The 13,488-nt window shown below is 40.1% G+C and overlaps 1 protein-coding gene across 49 annotated transcripts in view; it reads left to right on the plus strand.

Moving 5' to 3' along the window:
• DST (dystonin) overlaps nucleotides 1-13,488 on the plus strand; it is a 315,621-nt gene that overhangs the window by 267,013 nt on the left and 35,120 nt on the right. For all 49 annotated transcript variants that reach the window (XM_083431241.1, XM_083431260.1, XM_083431249.1 and 46 more), the window contains 6 exons: nucleotides 2,874-2,975; nucleotides 5,354-5,527; nucleotides 7,271-7,426; nucleotides 9,295-9,492; nucleotides 10,190-10,318; nucleotides 11,724-11,894. In XM_083431241.1, coding sequence (XP_083287367.1) covers nucleotides 2,874-2,975; nucleotides 5,354-5,527; nucleotides 7,271-7,426; nucleotides 9,295-9,492; nucleotides 10,190-10,318; nucleotides 11,724-11,894 — 930 coding nt within the window. The remainder of the gene's footprint in view (nucleotides 1-2,873; nucleotides 2,976-5,353; nucleotides 5,528-7,270; nucleotides 7,427-9,294; nucleotides 9,493-10,189; nucleotides 10,319-11,723; nucleotides 11,895-13,488) is intronic.

Raw genomic sequence — 13,488 nt, forward strand, 5'->3', positions numbered from 1 at the left:
CATCAGTAGATCAAGCGAACCGCTGAAAGAGTTTGGTCACTATGATACATTTAGCTCAGACAAAATGTGAGATGGTGACATTCAAACCAAAAAGGGGGGGGGGGGCTAAGCTTTTTTTGGCAAGGTCTTTTGTAGTTTGGACAAAAGATTCACTTGGTAGATTCTATACATTTTAATTTGCTGGTATGTCATGGTGGTTGACATGAAATTTGTCTCCAATAGAAGCATGTCTATAATTGAATATCTTCACATTTTATGGCTGCTAGCTTCCTAACCATCTATTGATAAGGTTCAGGTTATAGTTCAGGTACACTGGGTGTGTAATAGGAGTGCTAAAATTAGCTGATGGTTTTTCAAGAGCATTTTTTAAAAGAAAAGTGGTTAAACAGTGCTAGGAACAGAAATGTTAAAAGTAGTTTATCTAAATTTTTAACATCTCTTTTTTTCCTCGCCACTGCACAATATAAGCATTACATGTCCGTTTTTGATCAACAGATCAAGTCTAGAAATATTACTAATAGCTTATTTCAATAAAGATATCTTTTCCATATCACAAGGTTTGAAGGTCAATTTTATAGCATTTACCTATGTGATTGTAACTGATCCTATAACCAGGTTTTAATCTGAACATATTCCTATTGATTTGTTGTTGTTGTTGTTGTTAGAATTTATGTACCGCCCCATACCTGTGGATCTCAGGGCAGTTCACAGAACAAAATCAAAATATAAAACCACAAAATATATAATCAAAATAAAAACAACCCAATACCCCCCCCTAAAAAAAGAACCACGTTTTAAAAGGGCATAGGATGTTAATTAAATCAACCAAAGGCCTGGTTAAAAAGGAACGTTTCTGCCTGGCACCTAAAATGTGTATAATGAAGGTGCCAGGCGAACCTCCCTGGGGAGAGCATTCCACAGACGGGGTGCCACTGCAGAGAAGGCCTGTTCTCATGTTGCCATCCATAACTTATCTGATGGTGATTTGATTCTATTCAGTGAGCAACATCCCACATATTCAAAAATTATAATATTTCATGACTGGCCATGCTAAATTTTATCTGCTCAACAGATCTTTGGATCATTTGTCAATTGTAAGTGAGGTTCCCGTTTCACTGCTTTGGATCACATGCAATGTTTGTAAAGATAGAATAACTAACTACCTGTTGGAACAAGGATGAGGACCCTCATGCCTGGGCGGGGGAGACCAAAGCAGCCCTCCAGCCCTCTCTGCCTGGCCCTTTGCACTCTCCCCAGGACACCCACCTTCAACTGCACCCCCTTTCCCCTAGGTCACAATCAATCTTACTTTATACCCACTTTGAGTGTTTTTGCCTGGCTGGATTGTGTTCTTGAACTCTGATAGTACCACTTAGTATCCTGGATGAGAGTATGGAGTGGAGTGTGTTAAGTGTGTGTAGAATCAAGCCTGCTATATGAAGGTAAACTACATTAGTTGCTTTACCCACTTTGCCTCTGGGCTTGCTCACTATTGTGGAATACAGTCTGGAAAAAGGGTTCCCCATCTCTGCATTAGAAACTGCATTGCACGTTGGACCGTGGTAAAATGTTTAGAGGCAGGACAACATCGTAACATCATGCCCAATTGCTTTTTTTATTATTATTTAAAAAGACTGTATTTGACCAGAGGGTCCCAGCAACATGCTTATTTCTATATTTCAGCTTTCATTACTTGGCTTTAATTCCTAACCTAAAAGCCACCAGTTTCTTAGTCTTTATCCTGCATTGTCTCCAGTATGACATTATGTCTGGAAGACACTTGCAGAAGCAGTGCACACTCCAAAAAGATGTGGATATTTCCCACCAAATGGAACTAAGCAGGCTAGTTCCTAGATTTTATTGGGGTAGGAGAGGTGCTCTTTGATATATTGACATGCACATGTATGCATGCTCTTAAATGGAATACCTGCTGCCAAGTTGGAGGTGAAGTGTGAACACAACTGCTCAGGTATAGCTGATGCATGATCCCTGGTAGTAGTTCACACCTCATTAATGGGGAGTGAAGTGGCCTTTGCTATCCAATGTTATGCAATGTCCTTGAATGTTATGAAAATCTGGCTCCCTCTGCTGCATTTATACCCATCTTGAGTCATAGATATGGCACTGGAAGAGTGTTTGAATATCACCCTCTGAGCTTCCTCTAAAGACCTTCACATATCTTGAGAATTTTAATAAATGATTTGACTCATACATTCCAGAAGGATAGCCAGATCACACTATCTGTTACCTCAAAAACAACAAAGAGATCTGTGGCATTTTAAAGACTAACAGTTCAATACTAGGCATGACCCAATGGAACTTATTCGCAGGTAGGTATTAGAGGATTGCAACAAATACGTGACAATAATTGGGTTAGTTCTTAAGACGCCACAAGATTCTCCATCGATGTTCCAATTGTAGGTTTTCTGGGGATAAAAATATTTGACAACTCTTATATTCAGAAATGGAGAAGTGCACAAAAAGTTGTCACAGTGGAAAAACCCAGCAGAAAATTCTAAATTCTTTGAACAGGCAGCAACTGTTTTTTGGGGGGGGTTATGTTCCTGACCCCTGTGCACATCAGTGGAGTGTGCATAAGCCCACTCTGCCCCATTATGCCTCTGCCCCCCCCCCCTTTCAGGCCATTTCCAGGTTGTGGTGATGCGCATGTTCACAGTTATGCACATATTGGACAAGCATGAAACAGTTGTTGCCTGTAATACTTACAATTTTATTCAGCCACAAATATACAGTACTTAGTGGCATTCACAGATCAGTTATTATTATGTTGCACCTACTATGAGGCTATGCTATAGCATTACTTGGACTACTATTTTACCTGATTTTCTTATTCTTATTCAATATGTTTACAGGCCATATTTGACTGGGTGGATATCGCTGGCAGTAAATTAGCTGCGATGTCACCAGTTGGAACAGACCTAGAAACAGTAAAACAACAGACAGAAGAAATGAAGGTATGAAACAGTAACTTCTTATGTATGTACATCTTTCTGTTAGTGTTAGTGTTCCAAATCACTTTGCATTCAGTCTGTAACAAAAAGCAAATTATTTTCGTACAGGCATGTTGTTTAAAAATCTACAGCCTTTCTGAGTCTGAAAGTAATATGACATCAGTTTCCTCTCCGAGTTAATTGTGGATTTTTTCCCCAAAAGCGGTTATTTTTTCACCACTGCATCAATTACTTTTATGACACCCAGCTTCCCTTTTAGAATGTGCACAAGTTCCTGCAAAGCCTGTCATTCTTCATACCATGGATTAGTCCTAAACATTCATAGATCTCTTCATTTCCACCGCAGCCCACTGGACTATAAAGCAAAATCCCCAGCCAACTCTAAAAGCAATATTTGAAATGGAAATATGACTCATTCTTTTCATAATACCTGGATGCTGCTGTGTGCTTTGCACAGGAAGCAGAGATGGTATAGGATATCCTGTTTTAGGGCACAGGATTAGACTGGATGAATCCACTCCAGCCCTGTTATTGTATGTGCAAAGCAGGGCTTGAATATGTTGGGAAATTAAACAGGGAATTTAACAGCCAATATTTAAGCCCTGTCTCTCAGCAGGGGTTGGAGATTGAAAATTAGGGTTAAGAAATTACTTCTAAAAATGAAAGTGGGGATTAAGAGATCATCAAAACAGGGCAGAGTGGTGATAGTGATGCATCACCTTGACCTAGGGGTATACAGTAACAAGGGTGAGGGGGGAGCCCTTCTACATTTCTCACTTCTCTCTTATTGAATCAGTGTGTATCTTTGGTAAAAGATGTTAGGCTAGATAGGGAATAGGGAATAGGATTTTGTGAATGGGTCACAGCAGGGAGGCTTCAGGGAGTGTTGGCTGGCCGCCCAATGACTTGCAGAGTGTGCTGAGGGCAGAAATAAGTTATTGATGAATCCTTCTTCCTTGGATCTTCAACAACTTTCGGGTGTGCAAAGGATTCCCTTCCTCTTCTGTGCCTGGCTCCTCTAGTTTTGCATAGCATACTTAACAGGTTTAACAGCCTTCTGAATAAGCATGTTTTTAAAGCTCTGAAGAAATGCCTTTTGACAAAAGAGAAAGCATTTGTTAACATCAACCACTGACATTCAAAACTCACGATATAGAGTTAATCTTTTTCACGACCAAAATTAATATCAGATGAAAAAAAATCTCCGTTGGGTGGTTTTTCTTCCTCCATGCTTTTTGCAAACACTGTAGGGATATTTTGAATAAGGATGTATTATGGACATGTCCACATGGCTATCTGCCTTGAGCTCCATGCTGCTGTGTGCATTTGGAAACCGGGATATGACCCCTGGAACGGCTGTTGCCATTTCCTCTAAGGCTAGCAACATTCCTCCAGCAACAGAAATTCTGTGTATCCCATAAGTCATGCAGTTGGTGGGGAAACTAATGTTGCTAAAGCCTCGAGCACATTCTTACGTTGGTGATTGGTTGCTGAAGTGTTGTTCTTCCACATCTCTGCATTTATTTATAATTACATCTAAATCAGAGATGTAATGATATTAAGAAAATGCATGCCCAGAACTGTGACTCATGTAAAAATACAAGGGGTAGACTCTTCTGGATTCAGCTAATTTATTTATTACATTGATTAGTTACTCCATAACCACAGGAGTGTCAAACAATTAAAAGAATTTAAAGTATAAATCCAATAAAACGTGAAATAACACCACCAAAAATTGAAGAAAACAACAGTCATGTCAGAGCAGACTGGGTCAATAGTCAGGTAAATATAACAACGGACAAGAGAGAGCCACAAAATATCGTTGTACAGGTAAAGCTATATTCTAACCCTCAATGAATGCAGACATTAATATCTGTGTGTGCGTGTGCATTGTTGCAGCCAACAAGCTATGTTTCTCACCTCTCTTTCCAATGCCATGCTTCTTACCAAGAGGGGTAGGGTGAATGCAACAAGAGCTCAGCATGGTGCAAGAGCAGTGGTGGACCCAGCCTGATGCTCCCACTGCTGTACCCATACCTGTTGCCTTGGCTCTGCTCCTGTCCCTCTTGGTAAGCAGCAGTGGATGGCATTGGGAAGACAGGAAACAAACACTCAGGTGCAACAGCTGCTACTGCATGCACGTGCGCACACACACAAACTGGTTTTTAAATTTGTTTTAAAAGTTCCTGCTTTTGCATGCTGGATGCGTTTCCTTCTGTATTAATTTGGAGAAAACACATGCCTTGGTTATTGGAAATCCAGGGGCAGAAATATCCGGTGTGACCTATTTGGCAATTTTGAAATAAGGACAGAGCATCCTACTAAGCACTCTTCTCTGGGTGATATTCATTGTTGACTATTGTCTTCCTTGGTTTCCACAGCAATTTAAGAAAGAAGCCTATCAGCAGCAGATTGAAATGGAACGGCTGAACCACCAAGCAGAGCTGTTGTTGAAGAAGGTGACAGAGGAGAGTGATAAGCACACCGTACAAGACCCCTTGTCTGAACTTAAGCTGTTGTGGGAAAGTCTGGAGGATAAAATTGTTAGCCGCCAGGTAAATGGAAACTGAAAGGGTAATATTCTGCCTTATGTTGCCATGAAATGCATGTTCTCTGGCACTCGTGCTCTGAAATTTCAATAGCAGGAGTTTCTACGTGGAAACTCAATTGTGTGTCAAAGTTTATTACGTGACCTAGGGAAGGAGTTCTCAAAACTGTGGCCTTTCATTCAGGTAATCCATAGCAGGTTGGCATCAAATACTCATATTACTTTTTAACAGTTTTTTAAATTATTTTCAGTTAACATATTGCATTGTATTTTTTAGTGTAGTATAATTTGAATTGATTGGAATGCAAATTGTGCTACAGCAAAATACAATACATTGGAAATAACTTTCTGACAGTAAGAGTTGTCTGACAGGGAAATGGACTCCCTCAGAAGGTGGTGGACTCTCCTTCCTTGGAGGTTTTTAAGCAGAGGTTGGATGGCCCTCTGTCATGGATGCTTTAGCTGAGATTCCTGATTTGCAGGAGGTTGGACTAGATGACCCTTAGGGTCCCTTCCACCTCTACAGCAATAAAAAGGCAATAAAAATGTCACTTAGAATCATACAGCATCTAGCGCGTTACATTACAGTTGCTATAACAGACAGAAAAATCATGGAATGGCCCACCAAGGCCATCAACATTTTTTAGTGGTCATGCGGGGAAGAGGGGTTGGAAACCCTGAGCTTAGGGGATTTTCTGCAATGCTATGGAAATGCAATGCAAACTTTAAATTGGGCTATATTTTAAGCTAGCATGGTTAAAATCTTCCGATCCACAAATTGAGCCACTACAGAAGAGCAATTTGACCCAAGGAGACAGCTGCCACACGGAGCAGTTTCCAATAAGCTTCCGGGCAGCAGATGTTTCCTGCAAATCAGGCTGTTGTTGTGGTAGCTATGAAGCTAGAAGCTGTACACTATAGTTATTTTTATTTATTTCTATGGGTTCACCAAAGTGCATTAGCAAAAAATATGCTAGTCCCTGCCCCAAGCAGATGGCAGGAGGACATAGTCCAGTGTGTTTAGGGTCAGTGGTTTATCGTAAGTTGCTACACCACAATATTACATCAGACATATGAGGTACATGGGGAGAGATTGTTGGGTTTCGATGGTGGGGCTCCATTTTCAAATTCTGACCCAAACACGAAGCTCACTGGTTGGTGTTGAGCAACCCTGTCTCTTTGACTAACTATCCAAGTTCCTTGGATGATAAAATGATGCCTTTTCTATTACAGCTCACCCTGGAATGGATTTCGAAAAATAAATAATTGCAAAAGAACTTTTAACTTTGTGGCCGCTGTCTAGAATTGTTTTCAGATAATGTTGCTGCATTCAAGTGCATTACATAAAATTTGGATGGCGTCTCTTACGCCAGGAGCAGTTGGTGACAAGGGGATGGGGGCAGCGCTTTGCCTCTGGCATCCTGGTAGTGGATTCACTGCTGCTTACCAGGAGGGTGCAGGAGAAGGTGGTGGGGAGGTTGAGTGTTGGGTAGACATGTTAGTGGAAGTGCTAGATAGGCTCTGCTGTTCAACCTGCACAGTGTCAAACTGCTGGCTGCCTCACCTCTCAATAGTTGGCAGTGACTCCACTGCCAGGAGGCCAGGTATGGAAATGCACCTCCTCGCTGACCACTCTTGCCTTATTGCAATCATTCATTTGAGGTTTGATGCAACTAAGGACATTTTAAATTGTTTGCGGCCTTAACATAAAGTACAGTAATAATTCCATCCATTCCCCCTTTTTTTACAGCATAAGCTGGAAGGCGCTTTGTTGGCTTTGGGGCAGTTCCAACATGCCCTGGATGAGTTGCTCGCATGGCTCACCCATACAGAGGACCTGCTGAATGAACAGAAACCTGTGGGTGGTGACCCCAAGGCTATTGAAATTGAGCTGGCCAAACATCATGTACGTAGCTGATAATTCTGAGATTCACTGCTTTAGATATATCCGGATGCTTTTTATGGCAACGTTCGCAAAGAGCATTTTCGCACATCACCAAATCATGATTTCAAAGGATGCAAGCCCAAAGATAAATTTGTATTACAAAACATAATTGCTAACATATAGATATTGCTGTTTCCTCCCTTCTTTTCTTTACGTTTCCCAGTCATGGATGGTTCAGAACATCTCATTGGTTAAAAAAAACGTATTCTTGGCAAAGCATCACATACCTGTCGTGGCTTAATAAATGAACTGCAGGTACAGAAAGGGTTCAGCAAACACTCACTCTTAGGTACTTCCTGCTCATTTAAGTCTTCCATGCTAGAGAGTACTTCCTCTTTGATCATCAAAAAATTCAGGAACTTGGCAAGCAGTTGCCGTTGTCCTAAAAGAGTGGAGGGGAGAAAAAGTGGCACCTGTTTCTGTAATAAAAGTTTGACTTTTTCGAATTGATGGACATTTATTTAAAACAATGAATAATAAATCTATTTCCATGTTCGAATTGTAACACAGAAGTGAGAGTGTATTCAAACATAGTTCTCACTTCACTAAATCACATCATACACAGTAAGTTTCCCTTTCCTGCACTATGAAGACCATTACGGTGATATAATTTCGTTTCTCTTACCCCAAATCTGAATGTTACACATAGGATCAATCCACTTAACGATTCCTGCAACAAACATCCATTTCCGCTATTTTCATATGGCAAATTCTCTTTATTTGCCCATTGGCTTAAATACCATTTTCTTCAAACTCCCTAAAAATGTTTCTCTTGATTTGGCAGCCATCCCTGAGATGCAATGTCCATTCTCACAGGGTTCAGCATATAGGAAGATTTGGATAGCTTGGCATAACTTCATGAAGAAATTAGCAGAATGTTACATAACACCCCTGAACCCATATACTTTGAGCCTTGATGCACTCCCCATGCTTTGGCCACTTAGCCATCCTTAGAGGTCCTAAATAGGAGGAGCTATCCATGGGGACAGGCAGTTGCACCTCTCTCTTGACTGAACCACAATCCTCAAACTCAAGAGCTTTCGTTTTTTTTAAATAGCAGGTTTCTATAATGAATAGGATAATAGGAGGAGCACAACAGGAGATGAAATATGCGGACAGTATTCTACTACATGGGGAGAAATTAGGCACCTTCATTGCTGGCTGCCAACCAAGATGGCTTTAAAATAGGATTAGAAAAAATGCATGGAGAAGAGGGCTATCGATTGCTACTAACCATGAACAATATGCGTGCACAATTGGAGTCATCAGTGCTTCTGAATACCAGTTGCTGGAAAGCACAGGAGATTGGGAGTGTTCTCATGCTCAGGTCCTGCTTGTGCATTTCCCAGAAGCATTTGATTGGCCACTGTGAAAACAGGATGCTGGACTAGATGCCCCCCCCCCCCAAATAATTCTTGTGAATGCCCATGCCTCCTAGTTAAGTTAATGGGATGCTATCATGTCTGGATTCCCTTTGTATCAACCATTACAGTAATGTTGTAAGAAATACTTTCCTATTAGGAGAGTATAAACAGTTATGAAAGTAAAGAAAAAACGCTAAATTTAGTCATAGCTTCTTTTACAAATAGAGCGCACTAAAATATGTCATGATTTTTGGTGGTAAAGATAATGTTGTTAGGTCAGGGATAATTGTAAACTATTAATGATAGTCGCATTCCCTTAGGCAGACTCTGAATCCTGTATGTGCTCTTCTTAAATACAGCCCGCAAAGTTTTTTTTACTGAAATTATTATGTTGCTACTTTAGTACAACTGAGTGAAATTAGCGTTTTTAAGATACGGTGAGGCATGACATGTTTGTAACTGCAGGTGCTGCAAAATGATGTCTTGGCTCACCAGTCCACTGTGGAAACAGTTAAGAAAGCAGGAAATGACCTTATTCAGTCAAGTGCTGTCGAAGAAGCGAGCAATCTGCAAAGCAAGCTGGAACTTCTGAATCAGCGATGGCAAAATGTCTTGGAAAAAACAGAAAAGAGGAAGCTGCAGCTGGACAGTGCTTTGATCCAGGTGTGTATGAGAAACTGAACAAAAGGGACATAAACTTGCATTGAATTAATAATATTTGAGCACATTTCAGCCAATATTAGGTTCTTTTACAGTCCTACTGATTTCCACAGGAGAATCGGGAACCCAGTTAGTTAGCTTTCTGTCACTGAAATCGTAGGACTCTGAAATGGATAACTTTGACTGGATGGTGCCCTTGGAGAACTAGCAATAATTTGAAGTATCAAGCTATAGATCATAACTATCACTGAGCCTGAGTTTGTGTGCTTAAGTACCCATTTGAACAGCAGTTTTTCTCTGTGCCCAACTGTGCTGTAATTAATATTTGCAGTCATATTTACTGTATGGATGATTTTAAAAAACACATTTCCAATTGGAATTATTTGAGATATAAAATATAATTAGCAAACACCCACATCCTATATATCTCCATTAAAAGTTTTGTACAATTGATGAAATGTTTGTGGGTCTTTCTTTCCTTCCTTCCTTCTTCTTTCTTTCACATTTTACCCTGTTTCATTATACGGACAACAATTTGCAGTTTTTACTCCAGAGGATATCTCTGGTTTAGTAGCATTTCTTTTTAGAGTCCCCCCCTTAAGTCTGATTTCATAGGCTCAACATTTACAACCCCTTAGCTGATGTAGCATGTTAGGTTATTGAAATATGTTCTGAAATGCTGTGGTGATGTATCGCTTAGGCCCAAGGTTTCCATGGTGAAGTTGAAGATCTGCAACAATGGCTGACAGAAACGGAGCGTCAGCTTTTGGCATCGAAACCAGTTGGTGGTTTACCAGAGACTGCAAGAGAACAGCTTAATATCCATATGGTAAGGATCTCAATATTGCAGATGGTCCCAATTTGGAAGCTAAACTTTTGTGGCCGTTCGTAGTGAAACATTTGCAAAATGAAATGCCTGTAAGGTTTAATGAGAACACTCTTATTTTTTTGGTAATTTACTAATTAGCAAAACTGATTGAGCAGTACATGTGTATGTCTGAACAGTTCTCAGCATTATTTTACAGGGAATAAAAAGACTTTAAGGGTATTGTTGATGACTCTGTTACTCAGCTATAAAGTTTAGCTGAGTACTAGAGTCATCAAGAATACCCTTAAAGTCTTTTTCTTCCCTGTAAAATAATGCTGAGAACTGCTCAGACAGTTGAGTTTTTCTTTTTTCCTTTTCTGTATATCCTCTTCTTTAAACCAGATTGTTTTTGAATTTACTAGCAGTCTCAATTTTGAAAGCTTATTCTATTGTTCCTTAGCTTTTGTTAGAACATTTTTTAAAAAGCTAGCCAATGATTGCAGAACATTCTCCATTTATTATTTCCTGCCTCATCAATACAACTCATGTTACCAGTACACAGAGGCAAAGACTGTACTCTAAGTTACCAGACAGCACAATGGTATTCTTCTTTTCAGTGTCTGAATGAAGTAGTTCAGAGCCAAAACCTCATTAACAGTTGCCTGCCCTCTTGTACTTAGAATATAAGATTAAGTTCTTAACTGCAACTAGGTTCAGATTTAGGTTATCATTCAGTGGTGCTGCAAGCATGTGCAGCATTGCAACCAAGATCTGGAATGTAAAGAAATGGCACTCACGTGTGGGAGAGAGCTTTTCTACTTCCTTTTTTAATGAAACAGCTTTTAAATAGAACAGCCAGCCCCAGGCAAACAAGGCACACAAATCTGCCTTTCTTTGCACTCCAGCCTTGGTGTATATTTCTCAGAAAAGTTAACTTAGAGGATAAGTACATATTTGACGGAGGTGCAAAGCGTAGCTGGTGGGTTTTTCTGTATGCAGCTTCACAATCTTCTGTGGTTATGCCTTTGTTTTTGATCAGCTTTGATCACCATGGCCTGGTAAGATGGTTCATTTCACGCAGAAATTTAAGGGCACAGGCCAAAGCTTATGACTGTCACACACACAAGTAATAAATCAGATTTTACTGGGCTGTTTCTTGTGTTCTGAACAGCCCTTGTTTTAGCCTCTCTTTTGAACCTGGAGAGGGAAGGGAGAAGTGGCATATCCATGCCCCTGGAAATTAGTTGTGGGCTGCAGACTGCCCAGGTCTGGAAATGCACAGTGGCACCTCCTTTGTTCAACTCACATTAACTCCCCAAAATATAGCTAGCATGTTTAAAGTTATATGTGAAACTTTTAAGGGGGTAACATTTTCAAATAAATGTTTATGCATTAACGATTTGCAATACTTTCCCTCTTTGGTTAGGAACTCTGTGCTGCCTTTGAAGCTAAAGAAGAAACATACAAGTGTCTGATGCAAAAGGGCCTACAGATGCTTGCAAGATGCCTAGAGACTATTGAAACAAATGTTGAGCAGGACATAAATAATCTTAAAGAGAAATGGGAATCGGTGGAAACAAAGCTGAGTGAAAGAAAAGTATGTTGCATATCGAACATGGGGAAATTCTCTGAAATGTGTCTTAATATTAGAATATTGCAAATACAGAATTTTCCTCTTAGCAGGCACTAGGGATCCATGCAATTAAACCTGTAAATGATGTCACACACCATGATTCATCTGGAAAAGCTGATCAATAAATTACATGGCAGCAGACCAATGTTTGTAAATGAAAACACCCCCTATTGTAGTCTATAGGTCGCAGACCTAAGGAATGAATAAATCCTTTCTACCCACCCAGTCCATCATCCTGTCAGCTTGGAACTGATGCTTTAATTTTATTGCTGGCATTTGAACATAGCAATTCTTAAAAGTTTTAAGTGATGAGGCCTCTCTCGTGCCCTCTGGGAGGCGACCTCATATTCCTGGATAAGCATCTTACTCATAGCTATGGTTTTCCATGGGGGTGGACATTCTTTTGTAAAAAAATAAAAATAAAAAAATACTCCAAACATAGATAAACAGTTTACTCTGAGCCAGACTATAAATTACATCTTGAAACAGCTGAAATACAAATGTGTTCATAAGAAACAGAAATGATTAAACAAACAAATGAAGCCATTCTTGGAAAAAGGAGTATTTGCATTCTCATATAATGTAAATTTAAAGGATTGTTTCAATTGTATTAGATGGCCTGGGCCAGCAAAACCTTTGGGTAGTCAGTACGGTTACATATGATATTGTGGACAAACCATGTTGACACCCAACACATTATATTCTTCAGCTGTATGAGAAAGGGGCTCAGTTCACATTATATCACTAAACCATTGTTTAGCATTGGGGGATAAGTCACAGCTAGCCTCAGACTAGCCTCTAGACACATCAAAGAAGTGTTTCAGTTAAATGCGTTGTAAATTTAAACAGGGGAAACAGGTAGAGAAAAACGGGACTCCACAGCACCATCTGGTAGACACTGTTATATCACATATACAATCTAGCTGAGTCCTTGTTCACTCCCCTGTCCTCCAGTGCAGCCCCGAGGGGAGGATCGAAAGCTTCCACTTCTGTTTTGGATAAACCACTGTTTAGCACTGCATCTGAACCATAAACTGCATAAACAAGACAGCTTCTTAAACTATGGCTTTTTTTTTTTTCATTTCAGCAAGCCATAGTTAAGATTAAACACATGGGTTTGGATGCTATGAAAGGCTATAGTTAATAAATAAAAATGAAACCTATTGAATTTCTCCTTCTGACTGTGCCATAGTGGGGAGGACAGGAGCTTAAGACTTACTCTCATAACATCCGAAACAGCAGTAGTCTATATGGTGGAAGAGAGGGGGGTAGCTTCTGTTCTGCACAAAGACTTGCCAGCCCCAAAGTTGTCTGAACTAGACCTGCATTCGGCAAAAAAGGATAGTCTCCACAGTGCAAATTCCCAACTTTATCTTCCTAATCCTTCATGCAATGCAACCGCATATTATCCCCTTTTCATGCAAGCAGAATCAAAGCTGAAATGATGTTCCTGGATTACTGTCTGAATACTTGTAAGGCTCATCATTTAGCACTGTGGCAGGAATCTGTATGTGGCATTGGATGCTCTTCTGCCTGCTCAGCCCTTGTAGGTTCTCTG

Source organism: Podarcis tiliguerta (genome assembly GCF_965153285.1).
Source record: "Podarcis tiliguerta genome assembly, chromosome: 3".
In the NCBI taxonomy this organism is placed as follows: Eukaryota; Metazoa; Chordata; class Lepidosauria; order Squamata; family Lacertidae; genus Podarcis; species Podarcis tiliguerta.